This window comes from Anomaloglossus baeobatrachus, chromosome 6, assembly GCF_048569485.1.
Source record: "Anomaloglossus baeobatrachus isolate aAnoBae1 chromosome 6, aAnoBae1.hap1, whole genome shotgun sequence".
NCBI classification, from domain to species: Eukaryota; Metazoa; Chordata; class Amphibia; order Anura; family Aromobatidae; genus Anomaloglossus; species Anomaloglossus baeobatrachus.
The window spans coordinates 137,883,613-137,907,033 of record NC_134358.1 but is presented as its reverse complement, the minus strand read 5'-3'; the positions used below and the strand labels follow the sequence as shown (position 1 = coordinate 137,907,033).

At 46.2% G+C, this 23,421-nt stretch overlaps 1 protein-coding gene across 2 annotated transcripts in view; it reads right to left on the bottom strand.

The window, feature by feature from the left end:
* Window positions 1-23,421, bottom strand: part of ATP6V1H (ATPase H+ transporting V1 subunit H) — a 196,620-nt gene that overhangs the window by 158,541 nt on the left and 14,658 nt on the right. For both annotated transcript variants that reach the window (XM_075353271.1, XM_075353272.1), the window contains exons 4-5: window positions 17,545-17,644; window positions 10,916-11,005 (exon numbers count right to left, since the gene is read on the bottom strand). In XM_075353271.1, the coding sequence (XP_075209386.1) occupies window positions 10,916-11,005; window positions 17,545-17,644 (190 nt within the window). The remainder of the gene's footprint in view (window positions 1-10,915; window positions 11,006-17,544; window positions 17,645-23,421) is intronic.

The following is a 23,421-nucleotide window of genomic DNA, read 5'->3' as shown; positions in this document are numbered from 1 at the left end:
TCAGGTCAACTGAGAGGTTGCAGGTAATTAAGGGACCTTCCCCTTAAGAAAGGTGCCTGAGCAACGAGTTAGGTCCCTTAGTTCTGCTTCTGTCATTGTGCTAAGTGTTGCTGCTGACATTTATCTATATTTCAGTGCTGTGCCAGTTTGCTGACCTGCTGCAGGCGCTACCATCCACGCCAGCCGGCTACCATGATATCCGCCACTGCAAGTATGCACACCAGTTGTTGCTGCCGTATCTACCCATCCAAACATCCCGTACGGATCTAATACTCCGGCTGCTGGTGTTCCTATCACCAGTGACTGTTTGCTGTTTGTGGTGCCAGCTGCCGAGGTACCGCAGATCCCCTGGGGCTGCCCTCTTCTGGCTGCTTAGCAGTGTGTGTGTACCCGCTGCCACCTCCTGTGGCAGTAGTGAAGACTCGGTGGCCAGTCCAGTTGGCTCCTCCAGGCAAGTGAACGGCGCTTTCGGTCCAGTGGATGCACTAATACCGTGCTCACCACGCAAGCATAACAACAAGATTTGAAGGATAAGAAAATGGACTGGCCATGACCTGACTGAACATCCCCATCGCAATAGAGAAGGGAATTAGGAATCAGAACAATTGAATATTTCTGGTACTTTTCTATTACATTGCTGTTCAATCTCCTTGTCACAAAATTGTTGGGTGGATGTAGAGAGACTGAGAAAATAAGAACATGTTTTGGATAATAAAGTTTGATTTCCATGGTTGAGGTCAGATCTGGTCTGAGCGCTCTTCCCCCAAGGAATCAGAAGAGCCTGAACACATTGTAAAGGCCCACATACACGTTAGACCAACGTAGGCCGAACCCATTGATATAGATAGGTTTGGTCGGTAGTCTAATGTCTAATGTGTATGTGGCCTTGGACAGAATATGTAGGGGGAATCGGTCAGTGGGTTTTTGCTACTTCATCTGACAGCAGCATGATATAGGCAAGGAGATTCAATCCAAATCCAATGATGTATCACTTAGTTTACTTGCTGCAGTGAATCTTACACAATCAGAATTTTTAGATTTAGTTATGTAGCAGAGCTGAGAGTGCTGTCCTCACCCATGTCAGGTTCTCAATAGAGAATGTACATAAACCGGGAGATGTCAGAGGACGGTGCATGCTGTGAGCATGACATGACACTATAGTCCCAGCAATGATAAGTGGCCTGCTGGTTAAATAAACAACAGATGGGACCTTGACAAGACAGGCATCCCTAAATTCTCTCTGTTAACCCTTGCAGCATGCTGTCTTCAGCTTATATAACAAAAACCTGAAGACAGATTCCCTGTAAGGATCCACCATGTCCTATTTTGTACTGCCAATAAAGAGAAGATGCCACCAGAGATGACTGGCAGTGGCACTCTTATAAGAGAACCCAGGGGTGCTCTATAGCCTGTGTAGGAAAATCGGCAGAGATGCCTTGTGACCAAACAAATAATCTTCTGAACCATTGTGTGGCTGACCGCTATATGAAGGTCTGTTATTTTCTCCACTTTATGGAAATGTGAAGGAAAAGAACCATTTGCAGACATCCATTTCAGTGCACAGAGAACTGGAGAAACCAGGGGTAAGAAACCCAAACAGCTGTCTGGAAATAGAGTTCATTTTATTTGTTTGGCTATATATCACGGGGCAAGGCTTTTTGAAGGCTCCATAATGACTTCAAGGTTTGTTTGCTCCGAATTATGGTACTACAGACCCTATTCTCTACCACTTCGAAAAGGCTATTTGCATAACTTTTTCCCAGGGAGCACGATCTGGCCTATAAGTCTCCTTACTCCAGCTTGGGGAGGAGGGAAGGGCTCCTCAAGGAGGAACTTTCACACTTACATGAATTGTGTGCATGTTCTATTCCTCCTAAGACTCAATAAGTGCTGAGAGTTAGTGCGTCTTAGGTGTATGGACTGTGAGTGGGTGATTAATACACAATTCACTACTCAATTTGAGTGAAAGGTATGTGAAAAATTGAGCGAGTGGAAAGAGGTACTCCTTTGCAGTAACACACATGTTGCATGGTGGAAAAATGTACATAAAACAGAAAGGTACGGATATGTCCATGTACAGTAATAGAAATGTAGTATTGTAAGTCTGAAGCCCCTCAGATGTGGGTACAACACTACTGAGTGTTATCCGATCACACTCTATAAATGCAAACAGACAAGACTGCATTGTTAGCATTTACATAGATTCCACAGTTTAAAGTGAACCTTTCATTAGATTTTGGCCTTCTAAACTAAAACTAGCAGTGCCTGTGCTGCATTCTATAAAGATGCACTTTACCCCCTGAATCCTCTCCTCCCCCCTCCGATCCCCTCGCACTTTGCTCTGCCTTGTTGCGGGCAGAGCCAAAAACATAGTTGTGCCTGCGCGAATCAGCGAGTAACCTGCGCAGGCGCAAGATTTTGCCCGGCAATGTGGATGAAGTACTGTATGTGTCGCAACAAGGCAGAGCAAAGTGCGCCTGTGTGAGCCGGCAATATGGAGACTTTGCTAGCCTACATGGATGGTGTCTGAGGCATCATCCACGTCGATCAGAAGGGCGAAAGGAGAGGCAGAAGACGCAGATTATGACACCATCGGGCCGGACAATTTACTTACAGGGTAAGCGGTTTTATAAAGGTATTTTTGGGATCTACAAAGGACGGGGGTAGGGTCAGGGGGTAATATGCACCTTCATGGAATACAACACAGTGATGCTTAAGGTGCTAGTTTTAGTTTAGAAGACCAAAAATCTTGTGCCAAGTTCCATTTAAACACGGGAGAGGCACAAGATCGTGGCCAGCTAACAGCAGAGGACTATTACCCCAGCTCCAGTATATTTGGGCAAGAAGGTAAAGCATTTTTTTTTCTAAGGAGGTAGGATGCGAGATCATTTTCCCGATACCCAAACCATTGGAACCACAAGCTGAAAACAACCTAAGGGTAAGTTCACACAGTGCGTTTTTCACGGCGTTTTTGCTCAGAAAACTGCATGACTTTGCTTCCCCAGCAAAGTCTATGAGTTTTCATTGTTGCTGTCTGCACACAGCGTTTTTTTCTTTTAGCTGCGTTTTTGTGGTGTCCACAAAAACGCAGCATGTCAATTATTTTTGCGTTTTTCACTGCGTTTTCCACCCATTGAGTTCAATGAGATGTTCAAAAACGCAATGAAAACCGCAAATTGCAAATATAGCTGCGTTTTAGTGCGTTTTTATGACTAAAAACGCAGCTATAAACGCAAGGGGTGGGTAGTAAAGTGACATGTGCAGGAAGAGGATTCCTTCTGTCAGTAAATACAGAAACGTGAATCCTCCCGGTACCGCCACTGCTGCTTCCATTTCCCGCCCGGTGCCATGTCCGCTCCCATGCGAGAGGTGGAAGCGGCTGCTAAATCAAAAGTGAACAGTAGAAAAATGTCATACTCACCTGTCTGCAGACTCCCGGTGCCATGTCCGCTCCCAGCTCCTCTTCCCGGTACCGCCAACCCCACTCCGGCTGTGTGCCGGCTCCCAGGCACGTACGATAGCTGCAGGACCTGGCGGTGAAGACATGGCGGTGATCACCTGATGTGGTCACCTGACGCATCAGCTGATCGTAAGTCTCGCGATGACGCCGGATTTTACCGCCCAGCCGGCCATCAGCTAATGCCGTCAGGTCAGGAGGCTTCATCAGTTGATTACAGGCAGCTCCTGCAGCGGTCGGACGGGAGTCAGCACGGACATGTGTAGTTGTTTTTTTTGTTTTTTGCACTGATGCATCAGCCTAGACTGTACAGCGAGCGCCGAGTGATTTGATTCCCCGGCGCTTGCAGTCAGTTCATGACAGCTGCAGACAGGCTGGGGTGATCTCCGGAGTTCAGGTGAGAGCACCGGAGATTAGCCCGGGATGTCTGCAGCTGTCATGAACTGAACCGCAAGTGCCGGGGAATCAATTACTCGGCGCTCGCTGTACAGTCTCTGCTGCACGCCAGAGCTCAGGTGACAGCTCCGGAGTGAAGTGCAGGTACCTGAATCCAGGCCTGGCATTACTGGAGTTTCCTCTCGTAGCCAGTCCAACGCTGCACATAAGTGTGTAGTTTGTTGTTTGGTTTTTTTTTTGCACCGATGCATCATCTGATTATATAAAAGCCGTTTATACAATCAGCTTCTGTGTCATGTGATTCAAGCCCTTGAACCGACACATCATCTGATCGCTTTGCCTTCCAGCAAACCGATCAGATGATATTGGACCCGGATTGGACGGCGCGGGACCCTTGACCCAGGATTTCTGCGGAGGGGGGTTCTTTATTTCAATTAAGATGGAGTCACTAATTGTGTTGTGTTTTATTTCTAATAAAAATATGTTTCTGTGTGGTGTTTTTTTTATTTTATTTTTACTAGAAATTCATGGTGGCCATGTCTAATATTGGCGTGACACCATGAGTTTCGGGCTTATGGCCAGCTGATAATACACAGCTAGCCCTAAACCCATTATTACCCAGCGAGCCACCCGTCACCAGGGCAGCTGGAAGAATTGGATACAGCGCCAGAAGATGGCGCTTCTATGAAAACGCCATTTTCTGGGGTGGCTGCGGACTGCAATTCGCAGCAGGGGTGCCCAGAAAGCTTGGGCACCCTGCATTGCGAATTCCAATCCCCAGCTGCCTAGTTGTACCTGGCTGGACACAAAAATGGGGCGAAGCCCACATCATTTTTTTTTTTTTTATTATTTTATGAAATTCATGAAATTAAAAAAAAAAAAAAAGTGCTTCCCTATATTTTTGGTTCCCAGCCGGGTACAAATAGGCAGCTGGGGGTTGGGGGCAGCCCGTACCTGCTTGCTGTACCCGGCAAGCATACAAAAATATGGCGAAGCCCACGTCATTTGGGGGGGGGGGGGGCAAAGAAATCCTGCATACAGTCCTGGATGGAGGATGCTGAGCCTTGTAGTTCTGCAGCTGCTGTCTGCTCTCCTGAATACACTAGTGGATGGAGTATGCTGAGCCTTGAAGTTCTGCTCCCCCTGCCTCTCCCTCCAGCATACAGTCCTGGATGGAGCATGCTGAGCCTTGTAGTTCTGCAGCTGTCTGCTCTCCTACATACACTAGTGGAGAACGAGGAACATATTGAAGAAGGAAATGACATCAGACCTTTTATCTTTTTTTTTTTTTTTTCTTTCAACAATCTTTAACCCCTTCAGCACCCGGGCACTTTCAATTTCTGCGTTTTTGCTTTTTGCTCCCCTTCTTCCGAGAGCCGTAACCTTTTTATTTTTTCGTCAATCTTGCCATATGAGGGCTTGTTTTTTGCGGGACGAGTTGTACTTTTAAATGAAACCATATGTTTTACCATATAGTGTACTGGAAAACAGCAAAAAAATGGGGTGAAAGGGGGGTGATTTGAACTTTCAGGGTTTTTTTGTATTTTTAAAACTTTTTTTTTACTTTTTTTTTTTATTTTACTAGTCCCCCTAGGGGGCTATAGCGATCAGCAATCCAATCGCTCTGCCCTATCTGCTGATCACAGCTACAGAGCTGTAAACAGCAAATATGATCACTTCCTGATTCATTCGGCTCAGGCCGAGTGAAAACGAAAGTGACTCGTCATAGCTACAGGCGTCATCACATGACCCTGTGCTACCATGGCAACCACCGAAAGTCACGTGATCACGCACGTGACTTCCGGTGGGGGCGGCGGTAAGTGAAAATCATGGCCGCGCGCATATACTTCTCGCTGCCAGACTTTGGCAGCGAGATGTAAGGGGTTAAATGTTGCGAGTGGAAGCGATTCCACTCGTAACATGCAGGCACACATGTCCGCTGTTGAAAACAGCTGATATGTGCGCCGATCGCCACAACCTGGGGCGGGGCTTAACGTCACACGCTCCATGACGGATAGATCCGTCAAGGGTCGTGAAGGGTTTAATGGCATTGTTCACTGATAAAAAAAAACGCATAATAACGCAGTGAGCAAAAACGCAGCAATACGCGGCAAAAAACGCGGTAAAAACGCATGCATTTTTTGCCGCAGGTGCGTTTGTGCGATTTTTTGCTGCAAAAAAACACACAAAAACGCAGCATAAAAAAAACCACAGTGTCTGAACTTAGCCTAAGAATTGTGTTCTAATCACTGTTTTCCAGAAACTAAAGCCAAATCAAAATATGCTAATTAGGTGCACCCATGGCATGACTAAGAGGCAGGCTCAGGTCATCGTACCACCACCGGTTTTGGACATTCCACCTCCCTCCCTGGTGATGGGCAATGCTGGCTTGCCCGAGTTTTCTCTGCAGACTGCGTTGATTCCCGACACAGTCTATCACCAGTGAATGAGGCGGGAGTAAGCAAATCGGTGCACTGAGCCTCTTGGTCACATCAATGGTGCACCAAGCACCTTAATTATCATATATGATTGAGCTTCAGTTTCTGAAAAATGGAAGTGGCAATTACAACACTAAAGTTACGATTTTTGTTTTATAGAGACTATATCCCCAACAAGGCTGTGGGCTTAGTTTAAACTGTCAGTTTGAGCTGACGGGGCTCTACTTATTATTATATCATGTAATAAAAAATACCTATGGTAGGAAAACAATTTCTGTTACCATAACTTAAACATAAATAATGAGTTTTCATTAATATTTAACTTAATTAGTATGTATAGATACTCTACCAGTGGCCGAAAATGTTGGCACCTTTGAAACTGTTCCAAACAATTAAATTATTGTATTTATACAGGTTTATTTCCTTTGTGTGTTTTAGAACAAAAAAAATTAAATAAATAAACTGGAGAAAAAAAAACAAAACAAAAAAAAAAAACAAAAAAAAAAAAAAGGTAAATCTGGACATAATTTCACACAAAACTACAAAATGGGCCGGACAAAATGGCTGACACCGTCAACTTAATATTTGATTGCACAACCTTTAGAATAAATAACTGCAATTAATCGCTTCCAATAACCACTTGCAGCTTCTTACACCTCTCATCTGGAATTTTGGACCACTCTTATGAGAGACCTGGAGCAGATTGCACAATATTTGAAGGGGCGATCTCCCAACAGCAATTTTAAGATCTCTTCACATATGTTCAATGGGACATAGATCCGGACCCATTGCTGCCACATAAGCTCTTTGTTTCCATTTCTTGGTGCTTCTTTAAGTATGTTTGGGGTCATTGCCCCATAAAAGAAGACCCATGACCTAGGACGAATAAACAGTTTTCTGACACTTGGTAGGCACTACATTGCAATCAAAAATCCTTTGATAATCATCCGATTAAGGCACCCAGTGCCAGAGGTAGGAAGACAATAGCAAACCATCTTTGAACCTCCACCATGCTTGACTGTAGATACTGTGCTATTTTGTTTGTAGTACAAGGAGAAACCACACGACCAAAGTCCAAAGTGCAAGAGTGATGATCTTTATTGACACAGGTGTAGGTGCGGGGCTGCACGAAACAAGTGAGGGTACGGGCGATCAATCACTGACAAAATCATATGAACACATATCAAGAAGTATCAAAAGCTGACAAACTCGTATCATATCCATAGATAAATAGCAATTACAAAACAGTAAAAATGTATATATGTGGATTCAGAATGTCAGCAATTCCCCAGGCAGAGATGTGTCACTATGTGACAGGGGGCAGAGCCACAAACTTGTGTCAATGTGTGCCTGAATCACAGCCAAACTACATGCTGGAAGATTAGTACCTGGACAGTGCCGTGTACATAACAATCGCTGTGCTACATTGAAATACAAGGGACCCTGCTCCCAACTATGTATGGGATAATTAACTAGTGGCACATGTTACCTGGAGGGATGTAGTAGTCAGCGAGAGGTCCTGTGTCCTTCCCGACGGCCATTTCGGCTATAGAGCCTTTGTCAGGGGGCGTTATAGCCGAAACGGCTGTCGGGAAGGACACAGGACCTCTCGCTGACTACTACATCCCTCCAGGTAACATGTGCCACTAGTTAATTATCCCATACATAGTTGGGAGCAGGGTCCCTTGTATTTCAATGTGGCACAGCAATTGTTATGTACACAGCACTGTCCTAGTACTAATCTTCCAGCATGTAGTTTGGCTGTGATTCAGGCACAGATTGACAAGTTTGTGGCTCTGCCCCCTGTCACATAGTGACACATCTCTGCCTGGGGAATTGCTGACATTCTGAATCCACATATATACATTTTTACTGTTTTGTAATTGCTATTTATCTATGGATATGATACCAGTTTGTCAGCTTTTGATACTTCTTGATACTTGTTCATATGATTTTCTCAGTGATTGATGGCCCGTGCCCTCACTTGTTTCGTGCCGCCCCGCACCTACCCCTGTGTCAATAAAGATCATCACTTTTGCACTTTGGACTTTGGTCGTGTGGTTTCTCCTTGTATCATGATTATTACGACTTGTCCTCAGTCCCCATCCAGTCCCTTATGAACATTATGGTTTCCTTCATGATTCATATGTGTATCTGGTAAATCATGGTGTGGCTGTGGCTCTATTTGAATATTTTGTTTGTAGGCCTCATTCCAATTCAAAAATAGCAACAAAAAGAGGAGATAAAAACTCCCCCAAAAATGTATTATAAAATGTACTCACAGCAGAAAAGAGGGCAACCAGTCCAGTTAGCCCAGGCCAACACATCTAATGCACCAACAGGATGCAGACAAACCTCTCAACATGATGGACACTTCACAGGTGCAAGGTAAATTGCACACTAGTGGCGTGCATAGGGCGCTGATCACACTTGTATGCGCATGGTGTCCAGCCAGCAACCTATTACCACGCCCTTACTATTAGATTAGGCGGGTTACTCGGACACTACTCACTGCAGCACACAAGGGACAGAGATTCCACTATGCACGGCCGTATTAAGAGGTCCGGCTGCACCCCGTATAAAAAAGTGCAAAAAATACATATAGAATATATATGAGGTATTAGTTAGTAAATTGGACAATGTACATAAGCCTGCAATCCTCATCACGGATCCTCGCGCTTTCGGGTGCCTACACTGATAAGTATCAAAAATAGCAACGGCCGTGCATAGTGGAATCTCTGTCCCTTGTGTGCTGCAGTGAGTGGTGTCCGAGTAACCCGCCTAATCTAATAGTAAGGGCGTGGTAATAGGTTGCTGGCTGGAGACCATGTGCATACAAGTGTGATCAGCGCCCTATGCACGCCACTAGTGTGCAATTTACCTTGCACCTGTGAAGTGTCCATCATGTTGAGAGGTTTGTCTGCATCCTGTTGGTGCATTAGATGTGTTGGCCTGGGCTGACTGGACTGGTTGCCCTCTTTTCTGCTGTGAGTATACTCATTCCAATTCAGTAAACAGTAGAATAATGTGCTTTACCGAAAAGCACTATGTTGGTCTCATCCGTCCACAAGACAGTTTCTCAGAAGGATTTTGGCTTACTCATGTACATTTTGGCAAACTGCTCTCTACCTTTTTTTTTTAATGTTTCTGTGTAAGCAGTGGGGCCTCCTGGGTCTCTTGCTATTCATTCAAATGTCAATGGATAGCTGGCGCTGACACTGATCCACTCTGAGTCTGCAGAACAGCTTAAATGTCTTTGGAACTTGATTGGGGTTGTTTATCCACCATCCAAACTATTCTGCATTGTAACCTTTCATCAATTATTCTCTGCTGTTCACGTCCTGGGAGAGTAGCTACAGTGTTATGGTTTGTAAGCGTGTTGATTATGTTGCGCACTGTGGACAAAGGAACATCAAGATCTCTGGAGATGGACTTGTAACATTGAGATGTTCTTCAATAATTTTGGTTCTCAAGTCCTCAGACAGTTCTCTTCTCTTCTTTCTGTTCTCCATGCTTAGTGTGACACACACACAAACAATGCAAAGATCGAGTCAACTTCTACCCTTTTTATTGGATTTCAGGTGTGATTAATCATACTGCCCACACCTGTTACTGCCACAGGTGAGTTTGAAAGAGCATCAAATGATTGAAAGAAACTGGTTTACCCACAATTTTGGTAAAAAAGGTGCCATCAATATTGTCTGGCCCATTTGTGGAGTTCTTTGTGACATTAAGGGGTACTTTACACACTGCGATATCGGTACAGATATCGCTAGCGAGCATACCCACCCCCGTTGATTGTGCGACACGGGCAAATCGCTGCCCGTGGCGCACAACATCGCTAACACCTGTCACACAGACTTACCTTCCCTGCGACGTCGCTGTGGCTGGCGATCCGCCTCCTTTTTAAGGAGGCAGTTCGTTCGGCGTCATAGTGACGTCACTAAGTGGCCGCCCAATAGCAGGGGCGGAGATGAGCCGCCGGAACATGCCGCCCACCTCCTTCCTTCCTCATTGCGGGTGGACGCAGGTACAGTGAGTTTCCTCGTTCCTGCGGTGTCACAAATAGCGATGTGTGCTGCCACAGGAACGGCAAACAACCTCACTACTCACTCATCAACGATTTTTGATGTTGAAGCGACCTCTCCAATACCAACGATTTTTACCTCTTTTACGATCGTTTTAGGTCGCTCAGAGGTGTTACACGCTGCGATGTCGCTAACAACGCCGGATGTGCGTCACAAACATCGTGGCCCCAACGATATATCGTTAGCGATGTCGCAGCGTGTAAAGCACCCTTTTGTCCAATTTGCCTTATTTTCTAAGGGGTTTTTTTGTGTTGTTCCAATACACGCAAAAAAAATAAACATGTGTATAACAAAATATGGGTAATTGCAATAATTTTCTGGGATAAATACTGCCTTTTCTGGAACAATTTCAAGGGTACTAACACTTTCGGCCATACCTGTATATTGATATAGCATATGTCCAAACAACATAGTCAAGATTCTGGGATTAAACTAATTAATGAGAACAAAACAATATTTTTTGGCCCATTAAGTGTGTGATTAGATCTCTTTATGGGTCATAATCTCAATGTGATTATACTGTCTCAATCATTTACCTGAAGAGTATCATCCACCATAGTTAAGATGTACTGGACCGTTTGCTCCTTGGAGATGTGGGTCATCAGGTTGATGAAGGTTTTAGCACACTGGAAAAAAAAATGTTGATCATACGGTCACTAATTATAATTAAAATTTCTAATCTATGTATATTAAAAGGCAAAGTAACAGTCCTACATACAATGCTACAGACATAGACAATTGTGGTGTGTGAGATCTAGAGGCAAAATGACAATGATGAAAAGAAAGAAGAAGAACGCCTGCCACTCACGGGGAAGCTGTCACAAGGGTTTTGCTATCTGATCTGAGAGCAGCATTATGTAGGAACAGAAACCCTGAATACAGCGATGTGTCACTTACTGGGCTGCTTGCTACAGTTTTGATAAAACTCTGTTTTATCTGCTGCAGATCTAGCAGTTCTTTGAATGGTCTGTATAACTCCGCACACACCACTGATTGACAGCTTTCTGTGTTTACTGTGCATAGGCAGAAATCAGTGATGGAAGCGGAAGAGCATATGAATATAAGGAAAACATGGCAGCAAGTTTACTAGTTCTCTATTGATAACTACCTGCTGATAAATCAGTGATTTTATCAAAGGCAGCAATCAGCCAAATGAGTGACATACCACTGGAATCAGGGTCTCTGTCGCTACATTATGCTGCTCTTAGATTAAAGCAGGCTTTACACGCTACAATATTTCTAGCAATTGCTATCGATATTGTATGCAAAAGCACCCGCCCCTGATGTGCATGCGATATCGTGTGATCGCTGCCGCAGCAAACATTATCGCTACGACAGCATCACACGCACTTACCTGGTCGGCGGCGGCGCTGTGACTGCCAAACAATCCCTCCCTCAAGGGGGAGGTGCGTTCGGCGTCACGGTGACGTCACTAAGCGGCCGGCCAATCAAAGCAGAGGGGCGGAGATGAGCGGGACAAACATCCCGCCCACCTCCTTCCTTCCTCATTGCGGGCGGGACGCAGGTAAGGTGAGGTTCCTCGCTCCTGTGGTGTCACATGCAGCGATGTGTGCTGCAGCAGGAACGAGGAACAACATCTATAAACAACAATTAACAATTTTTGGTTTTAGGACGACCTTTCCATGGTGAACGATTTTCACCACTTTGGAGGACGTTTAAGGTCGCTGGTAATTGTTACACGATACCAATAATGACGCCAGATGTGCATCACTAACGACGGGACCCCGACAATAAAACATTAACGATATCGTAGCGTGTAAAGCCCCCTTAAGTGTCAAAACCTGGTGACAGATTCCCTTTGAGTATAGACATTCCCTTATTTCTGCTGATCCATGAAAATGCATATAACAAGGAAAAACCTATCCATCAGGTTTCCATTAATGGCACTGTGCAGGAAAAAACTGTACGGGACTACAGTACTGGATCGGGGCTGCAAACACTTCATCTCAGGATTGGAGGAGTCCCATATGTTTTAAACCTCCCACAGTAAATAAAGGAATAGCTTATATCTAGGATATTCTATCACTTTATGAAATGGGAATAACATTTACCAACTATTATAGTTAAATATTGCCTTGATGGTCAAATCTAAAAACAAATTATAGAACTACACAGTCACGAAATTTGCCCACATTGTCAATCTGCTAGACTTTTGGGTAATAAAAAAGACTTGGGGACCCAAACAAAGAGCAGTTGTCAAAAGATGATTCGGCCCATAGCTACAGTTAGGTCCAGAAATATTTGGACAGTGACCAAATCTTCGTAGTTTCGGCTGTGCATGTCACTAATTTTATTTTTGTTTACGAGCTTCAGCTCGATCTTGAGCCCTGGCAACTTGATGGATGAATGCTCTTTACGAAGTTCAATCTTGTGCAAGTCTAGATAAACCCACAGTCTTCTCAGCCGTTATCTTGATGGTATCAAGCCATCGGGTTGCTGGTCTTCCTCTTCACCTTGTTCCTTCTATTCTTCCGACCACGATGTCCTTCTCCAGTGATTACTCTTTGTATGATGTGTCCAAAGTAGGCAAGTCATAGCTTGGTGATCCTTCCTTCAAGTGACATGCCTGACTTGATTTGTTCCAAAATGTATTTGTTCTTCTTGCCATCCATGGTATTGATAATAAGACTCTCTATCACCACATTTTGAAGGCATTCATTCTTATTTTGTCTTATTTCTTGATCATTCAGGTTTCACATCCATATGTTGCCACTGAAAAGGTCAGACTATGTACAAGCCATTCTTTGTCACCATTGAAATGTTTCTTGATTTGAAGGCCTTGTTCAGTGACTTCACGGTTGATTTGCTCATAGCTAGTCTCCTATTGACTTTTGTTGTGGTCGCTGCATCTTGAGTGATCATTGATACCAGTAGGTTGAAGCCCATTAAAATTTCCAGTTCTTCGCCATCTATCTCAAATGTGTCCCAATCGTACCTGGCTGTAGTCAATATCTTTGTTTTCTTTGTATTGCGTTGGAGTCCCATTTTCGAACTTTTCATCTTCACGCTCCGTAATAAGTCTTTCATTCCCTTTACGCTTGGTACCATCAATGTTGTATCATCTGTGTATTTAAAAGGAACCTGTCACCAGATTGGTCCCTTATAAGCTGCGACCACGATCAGTGAGCCTTATATACAGCATTCTAGAATACTGTATATAAGAGCCCAGGCTGCTCTGTTCAACATAAAAAACATCTTTATTTTAATCACCTGCAGGATGATCAGGTCCAATGGGTGTCACTGGTCTCAGTTCGGTGCCTCCTTGATCTTGTGCGATCACCGTCCTCCTTCTCAGCCCGTGTGGATGATGTCTCCAACATCATCCACCCAGAGTCCGCCATGCGTTCTTTGATCTGCTTGGCTAAGGGAAGATCAAAGTATCGTAGTGTCCAGGAGTAGAAAGAAAGCGGCAGCTCACTCAACGTGTGGCAAACATAAATACTTTATTCTGCTATCACAGACATAGGTGCAGGAACAGTGGGGAGAGGAGGGGGTGCGGGGACGGGAGACGGACGACAGCCGTTTCATGTCGTCCGTCTCCCGTCCCCGCCCCCCCTCGTCTCCCCACTGTTCCTGCACCTATGTCTGTGATAGCAGAATAAAGTATTTATGTTTGCCACACGTTGAGTGAGCTGCCGCTTTCTTTCTACTCCTGGACTTTGGAATCTTGATCATGCTCCTAGCTCCTGGCAAAAGGTTAATCTGGTCGCTGCCGATAACACCCGCCCCCGTCGTTTGTGCGTCACGGGCAAATCGCTGCCCGTGGCACACATCGTTAGTCCCCGTCACACATACTTACCTGCCTAGCGATGTCGCTGTGGCCGGCGAACTGCCTCTTTAAGGGGGCGGTTCGTGCTGCGTCACATGGCAGGCCGCCAATAGAAGCGGAGGGGCGGAGAGCAGCGATGACACACCCACCTCGTTGCCGGAGGACGCAGGTACCGTGTTGTTCGTCGTTCCTGGGGTGTCACACGTAGCGATGTGTGCTGCCTTAGGAATGACGAACAACCTGCTTCCACAACGATCAACGATATTATGAAAATGAACGACGTGTCAACGATCAACGATAAGGTGAGTATTTTTGATCGTTAATACTCGCTCGTAGGTATTACACGCAAGGACGTTGCTAACGACGCCGGATGTGCGTCACGAATTCCGTGACCCCAACGACATCTCGTTAGCGATGTCGTTGCGTGTAAATGGGCCTTAACATTTATGGGAGCCTTTAAGAGTGGGGCTTTTATATGTGGAGGCGAACAGGGGAAGTTTCTGCTCCAGCCACATTTATTACAGACACACATAGCATGGTGAGGAAGGGGAGAGCCAGAGTTTCTGAGACAGAGACGATTTCTTTATAAATTACCCACGGTTAATGGTAACATGGAACTAAATAGGATTATACAAGAGGAGATTGATAGAATTTACACCTAAAAATCTAGCAATTGTTCCATGCATGGTGTAGTCCTCCTTCACAAAGCACATAGCCATATCCGAATAACAAATTGAAATAAATTACTCCTCTAGTCCCATGGATTCACCGTACAGTAATATTCACAGGAGTCCCTATATTCTAATGATGTGTGGCGCCCCTGGGGTTAGGCGCTACAGGGGAATACAGCACCTTAACATCAAGGACAGTGCTCTTTGGTCACAGGTGAAAGAGAGAGGAAATGCAGAGTCTTATATTAGATTGAGTAACATTGACTCAGCAGCCCCTACCTTCATATTCCTGGGACTGTTTATATACTAAGTCCATAGGGGGGTGGAGCCTAGCTGAGCGTGAGACACGACGTGGTTGCCAGGACGACTGGGTGACAGTTAGGGAGTTAACAGTCAGTCAGTAAGGAGTGACAAGAAGAGACGAGAGTAAATTGATGACTGAAAGAAGGACTAGAAATAACATAGGCCCGACGTCCTGAGCGAGGGTACCCCCAAAAAAAAAAAAAAAAAGAAAGACACAGGAAAAGGGGTAACCCAGACGGAAAGGGGACGCTTTAGGTCTGGCGAGAGCCGGCTGAAGAGTTCAGGTCGACACCGGTATAACGGAACCGGAGGAGGTTTGTCAGGTTTATCCCCAAACCATTGACCATTAACCTGGGATCTTAAATAAGAGGAGTCCCGGTACCCATCAAGAGTCTAACTACTAACCCCAAGCCGAGTTCACGACGCTGTTGTGGGATAGATAAAGAAACCGTGCAGCATCAGACCCCTGGGAAAACCAGTGACGAGACTAACGAGTGGGTTAAAGAGGGAGTCACAGAGCCCTCAGAGCAGAGACCGAGAAAGAGACAAAGAAAGGTTACCTCAGAGAGAGACTCTGTCATTAAATCTCCTCCGAAACTTGTGACCATTGGCCTTCTGGTAACCGAACTGTTTCTGCTGTGAACTTTTGGAAACAAACCAGATGCTAGTAAAAAGGACTTGTTTGAACTGATGTGGACTCGGTGTGTCATCTCTCCGCCATTCGACACGACCCTGCGACGTCAGAGAAGAAGGCAGCCATCACCGCTCGGTCGCTTCCCTCCTGGTCAGCGACCCTCCGCCCTGAGGTAAAATAGCTCCACCTGTGGGGAGCTGAGAGATTTTAAGCTGCCGTCACCATCGCCTCAGAGGTCGGCCACGGGCAGCGCTGGTATATCCCGCTTACCAGACACCACAGGTGGCATCACTTTTATACCCAAAATCATCCCTGTAACTCATTCCACAGCCGCAGAGTGAGCGCCCAGGGCACAAAGCCGGGACCGACCACCTGTGATAACCCCATCGAGAGTAAAGTATCCGTAGTCCCGGCGCCAGAGTACCCCCCTACCGAAAACCCTGATGGTCGACTCAGATGCTTGAACATAATACAGACTGTTTTATGATAGCTTCAGTCTAGTCACACAGTTCAGGCCATTGTAAGTGACATCAGCCTGGGATTTTATATAGAAATAAAAAAATATATAGCATTATAAAAAACAAATACTATTCAGACCATTCTATAATCTATCCTTTAGGGATGGTGGGGTTCATTTTCAAATTGGAGTCTAAATGAAAATGAATTACAGCAGCTCTCTCTTATTTCCAGAATATTATCATCCTGTGATGGTGCCTGGACTAAAAATGAGCGGACTCACAGATAACAGAAACCGGCGGGTCAGTTAAATTTTTTTAAAAATTTGGTTCCGGTCCGGAATCCGGTTCCCATATAAGTCTATGAAGACCAGATTCCTGCGATTAAAAATGATGGTGGAAGGGATAGGGGGGTAGGAGGGCACGCGCTGTACTCACTGAGGCTCCGTGTCATAGTAGCAAGCCGCTTCCAGGTTTCGCATTCACTTCCAGTGCCACACATTATCTCATTGCATATGCACTGCTTTCCCCGTCGATCAGCCATCCTGGTGTCTGTGAATGGTTGCAGTCAAATGCGCCCCCAGCCTGTGTAACAGTGTCTGACTGCAACCAATCACAGGCCCTGACTGCAGGTCAGTATTGAGGTAAAAAAAATAAATAAATACAACAAATGACGTGGGGTCCCCCCATATTATCATACACAGCACAGATAAAACCCACGGCTACAGGGTGTAGCCCCCAGCCATGCGCTTATCTTGGCTGTGTATCAGAATAAAAGGGGGCACACTAGTTTTTTTAAAACTGGCTTATACACAGCCAAGATAAACGCAGGGCCTCATCTGTGCTTGGTATCATAATATGGGGGGACCCTTCTACAATTGTTTTATTATTAGACCTAGATACTGACCCGCAGACAGCGCATGTGATTGGTTGCAGTCAGACGCTGTCACAAAGGCTCGCTCGGGTCGTGTCTGACTGCAACCAATCACAGACACCGGTGAGCGGGGAAAGCAGTGCATATGCTATGAGATAATGCGAGGCACTGGAAGTGAATGCGCGACCTGGAAGCAGTTTGCTGCCATGACGGAGCTTCGATAAGCATAAAGCGCTCGCTATATTCTTATTTTCTTTATTATTCCTTTATTTATTTCTCGAGTGCCAGATAGGGATCAAACAGCTGGAATCCCAGGCTTGGGCCCAGCACCCAAGTACCTTTCAAACCGCGTGGATCAGGACTTTTACACTCCAGGTCCACTCATCCCTCGTCTGGACTAATACTATTGGACAGTAAAGAGGTACCACATCACCTTACCTGATTGCCGTCATTGGTTAATATGGCTTTCTTATCCTCGGAACTAGACTTTTCAAACCTCAGAATAAATTCACAGTCTTCTCCCGAAATCATCTGACCTCTAAAATAAAGCACATAATAATCTCACATGTATCACACTTATCTGATGTACATCTTATTTTATTCTAAAAAATAAACCAGAATATGTCAAATCAGTGAAATCCAATAGTGATGACTCTGAAGAACCGAAGTTCATCACACTGGAACGAAAAGAAAATTACAACTCTTATACAGAAATTGGTGAAGTTGCAGGTGTCTCCATTACAACTGCTAATATAGAGAATTACAGTAACTAAATGGGTTTGATCACTGACAGAGACAGCTATGTTAGTGCTGGAACCATATGTACAGTACATTACAATGCACTCCACGAATTGTCGTTATCTGTGATCTATCTGATGCTGCTCATACTCCGACTTTTACTATTTTCCATAGGCCCCATGGAAGTCAATGGAGCCCACAGAATTCTAAGGACACAGTTGAACATGTTAGAACAAAACCACATCTTGGGGACCAAGATCTGCCAAGGAGAGGAACACAGCGCTGAGACAACACCAAAGAGTCCGATTCTGCAGGAAGAGAATTGTTCTAAAGGAGCATTTATTGAGGGCTATTACGTGCATGGAATAAAATGGTTAATTAGACTAAGACACAGAAATACCATTTTAATTCTAGCTACAATAGTGAACAGCTTAAAAAAAAAAAACAAAAAGCAACATCATGGCTTTTGGACAAAAATAAAAAACACTAAATGAAGTCTCTTAAATGGGTGATCCAACCTTAGAAAATGGCAGGTTTATCCTCGGGATCAGCCATCATATTAGACTGGTGGGGTGCCAAGTATCCGCACCCCCCTCCGATCAGCAGACGCCTCATTGTTGGCCGCAGTTGCACTTTTCTTGGATGGAATCATAGTAGCAATATAATAAATAAAAATACAGTCCAGACAAGTACAAACCCGTCTGTAAGCTGCGGTACACACTGAAGAGGTCGCAGGGTAAGAGCGTACAGCCTCCGCTAACTACTGAACGGAGGTCAGACCTCAATGATCTATATTGGTGGTGTATTCCTGGGGTATAAAGGATATGTCTGTGTTCTAACAGCTTCACTCTCCCAGCAGGAAACTTCAACCACAAGTTACCATTCTAATATAATACTAATCTAATTTATGTCAACAACATAAAGCAACAATGGACTACCCTGAGCCAACAGTCCTATGTGTATAGAGGCTCCTGACAGCCTTTCAATTTGGGAAAAAAGGTCAGCACCTGGCATGTTGGAACCATGAACAAATCCTTTCTGCCCTAGATGAAAGGTAACAGACATCTCTTATTTCCATCCTTACAGAACCAAGCACACATATACATGGCAGACAGGTCCTGACTGAAAGCTGTTGGAAAGCTCTTGAGGGCTAAAGCCCAATGCTTAACATATAAAAGCTAAAGTGACGCTCCACACCTCATTGTATATGTGACTATACGTGTCTAATGTTAAATCACTATTCCTATTCTGTGTATTCCGGTATTCTTCATGGTGGGAATGTCTCCTTCAGAGAGATGGGGAGCGTTGTGGAAAGTCTACACCATGCAACTCCGGTCTCTTCTTTTTCTTGGGATCCACAGAGCACTGCTGTCCTCATCGCTGGTCCCTCCAACACCAATGGAAAGGGGCAGATGCCACAGCGCTTCATATGGCAGTAAACCGCCCATTTTAGCCATAAAAAGAGTGGGCATCAATTGGCAAATATAGGAAAAGAGATGTCAGATTAGGCACACCGATTATAAGTTAGACCAGGGGTCCACAACCTGTGGCTCAGATACCACATGTGGCTCACGGCTGTCTGCCAGCTTGGTGCATTTGTACCAGGTCTTCCAAACAGCTATGAACAGCAGGTCTCAAGATGGTGACATTTTTGGAGTAGCCCCACACAGAAAAGCAAATCTGAATGGAGGTAGGAACCCCCGGATATTGGTATACTGCCTCGGTGTTGTGATTTATGGGAAAAAGCTTTGGCTGTCAATTATACTGGTGATGGGGGCTCTGCGTGTCACTACTGTGAGGGCCGGGAGCTCAATGCGGCAGGCTGCCCTCCCTCAGGGCTCAAGGTGGCCGGCCGCCCTCCCTCAGGGCTCAAGGCGGCCGGCCGCCCTCCCTCAGGGCTCAAGGCGGACGGCCGCCCTCCCTCAGGGCTCAAGGCGGACGGCCGCCCTCCCTCAGGGCTCAAGGCGGACGGCCGCCCTCCCTCAGGGCTCAAGGCGGACGGCCGCCCTCCCTCAGGGCTCAAGGCGGACGGCCGCCCTCCCTCAGGGCTCAAGGCGGACGGCCGCCCTCCCTCAGAGTTGAATATGGCTCAAGGTCAGAAATGGTTGGGACCACTGCATTGGACATTATATGACTATGGGGGGGTGTGGAAGGCAGTTTTAAACATTTTTTATAGGGTGAAATCTCATCCAGTTTGCAGCTATTAAGGAATGCTGCAGATTTTCCAACCAAACATCAGAATAGAATATCTGTACTAAATTTACCCTGTATGAACATGGTCTGAAAGAGAAAACATTCCCCTCCATTCTCTTTCTTGTGTACTGCACAATATGTAGAAAAAGGCACCAAGGGCTAAAACTACAACACCTTGAAGAGAAATTGCAGTACGAGATCCACAGGAAAGTTATTAAAGGTAATAGGACTGATAACTAATAGCGGCACAATTGCTTATTTACTCCATATTCTACTATAGCTAATGTTGATTTTGTGCCATAATGAAGTCTGACTCCATTTTTCTTCCCTTTTCTTACTGCAGCAAACAATTCTATTAGTAGTAGTTGTTACAAATGGTAGAGTACCACATTGATTTGGCCAAATCACAAAGCACAGAGCAATCTGCGGTGGTCTTACCGCTTCTATCCACGTAGGGAGAAGCTGGTGATAAAGTGACAATCAATGAAGTCTTCCAGGAACAGGAATTCAGGTTCCCAAAGTAATAAAGCAGTGAGAGAAGAAATGAAGAGCAAATCATTGGATGAAACCATCTTACATCGATAATTAGAATGTATAAACTATCAATCACGCACCAAGGAATGACAATGAACCTACCGGCAACAAGAAGGTCTTTTCATGATTTGACTGCCGGCATCAATTTCTTATCAGTACTGGATTGGAAAGAAGATTGGGGAAGGGACGGAGATTTGTGGAGATATCTCGGTCCATAACATAACAGGTAGCGCTCCCTACACTGCCGGTAGATTTTACAAATCTGCCCCTGTTCACCTTTAGCTGCTCCCTGTGCCACATTCGCTCATCATTTCATTTACTCCTGTATGGTTTCTTGTCCGATCAGATCAGGCTATAAAAATGTCCAGAATTACGTCATTCATGACTCACCATAAGGGCCTCACTGTTCACCAAAATGAAAGCGCAGTGGCAATGGCATCCCTGGCATAGTTATATAGCCAGAAATTAAGCCAAACGGTCACCAAATACACTTGTCCTGATTTATTATACAATAAGAAAACGTCCTAAAAACGCATGTGCAAACCCCCCTCCTGCTCTGCCCAGGCAATCACAACAATGTCTATAAAGGTGAAATTTCATTTTGCCCACAAAAACCCTAAAGGCTCAATTAGGACTTAGGCTAGTTTCACACTTGCGTTGAACGGCATCCGTTGCATTGTGTTGTGTGACGGATGCAACGGATGTGTTGCATATAATGGCACAACGGATCGTAGAAAACAACGGAAAGCTTTTTTTATTTTTTACAGTTTTACCGGCAGCAGACTATTGTAAACGATCAGCTGATCACCCGGCGGCCGGGCGCTCAGCTGAGAGCCCTCACATGCCGGCAGCCGGGCGCTCAGCTGAGAGCCCTCACATGCCGGCAGCCGGGCGCTCAGCTGAGAGCCCTCACATGCCGGCAGCCGGGCGCTCAGCTGAGAGCCCTCACATGCCGGCGGCCGGGCGCTCAGCTGAGAGCCCTCACATGCCGGCGGCCGGGCGCTCAGCTGAGAGCCCTCACATGCCGGCGGCCGGGCGCTCAGCTGAGAACCCTCACATGCCGGCGGCCGGGCGCTCAGCTGAGAGCCCTCCCATGCCAGCGGCCGGGCGCTCAGCTGAGAGCCCTCCCATGCCGGCGGCCGGGCGCTCAGCTGAGAGCCCTCCCATGCCGGCGGCCGGGCGCTCAGCTGAGAGCCCTCCCATGCCGGCGGCCGGGCGCTCAGCTGAGAGCCCTCCCATGCCGGCGGCCGGGCGCTCAGCTGAGAGCCCTCCCATGCCGGCGGCCGGGCACTCAGCTGAGAGCCCTCCCATGCCGGCAGCCGGGCGCTCAGCTGAGAGCCCTCCCATGCCGGCGGCCGGGCGCTCAGCTGAGAGCCCTCCCATGCCGGCGGCCGGGCGCTCAGCTGAGAGCCCTCCCATGCCGGCGGCCGGGCGCTCAGCTGAGAGCCCTCCCATGCCGGCGGCCGGGCACTCAGCTGAGAGCCCTCCCATGCCGGCGGCCGGGCACTCAGCTGAGAGCCCTCCCATGCCGGCGGCCGGGCACTCAGCTGAGAGCCCTCCCATGCCGGCGGCCGGGCACTCAGCTGAGAGCCCTCCCATGCCGGCGGCCGGGCACTCAGCTGAGAGCTCTCACATGCCGGCGGCCGGGCGCTCAGCTGAACAGTCAACCACCGAGAGACAAAATAAAGTTTGTGATTAAAAAAAAAAAAAATGATGAGCATGCGAGAGGATTCCGCCGCTCAAAAAACATTACATGCTGTGTTCCTTCTGCCCGGCGGAAGCAACGCAGGTACTTTTGGCACAATCCGTCATCCATACAAGTCTATGGGAAACAGCAGAATCAGTTATCGAATTCCGCTGTTTTCCAAAAGGGCGGATTGTGACGGAAAGAAATAAGTACCGTTAGTCAAAAGCCGCACATTTATTTGCACAATGAAATTCAGACAAGTTCAAAATGGCTCTAGTAATCTGATTAGGTCCTATGAGCAGCCATACACTGTCATACAGAAGCACTACGACGGCCATTACTGCCTTGAAATGTGTGTTTAGATTTAAAAGGGAACCTGTCAGGTTCAACATGCAGGCAGTACCACGAGCAGTTCTTGGTGCATATTGCTAATCCCTGCCTAACTGTCCCTGTATACACTAGCATAGAGAAAGAGATCTTTAGAAAAGTATTTCTAAAGATTTTATCGTATGCTAATGAGCGCAGGGACTAGCTGCAAAGGTGTTAGTTCCCTTGGCTAGTCGGCCCCCTTAGCATGTAAACACACCCCTGTGGGCGTGCTAACATGTTAATCAATGCACAGCGTCAAAGGATGGTCGCGCTCACCTCTGCTGTCATTGCGTCTGACTCCTGGACTTCGGCTCAATGCGCATGATCCCAGACTTCCGGTCATGTGCAATACACGAGTTTAAAACCAGAACACGTACACCCGGCTTCATAGTGCGCATGACCGCAAGTCCAGGATCATGCGCACTGAGCCAAAATCCAGAAGTTGGACGCAATGGCAGCAGGAGTGAGCGCAACCATCCTCTAACGCTGCAAATTCATTAGCATGTTTGTACGCTCACAGGGGTGTGCTTACATGCTAAGGGGGCTGGCTAGCTAAGGGAACTAACGCCCTTGCAACTAGTCCCCTCGCTCATTAGCTTATCATATGGGATCTTTAGAAATACTTTTTCTAAAGATCCCTTTATCTAAGCTACTAGATACAGAGACGGTTACGCAGGGATTAGCAATATGCACCCAGAACTGCTCGTGGTTCTGGGTCCATATTGCATCTGACAGGCTCCCTTTAAAAGGTAATCTGTCATGTAAAAAAACACTATTAATCTGTAGATATAGGG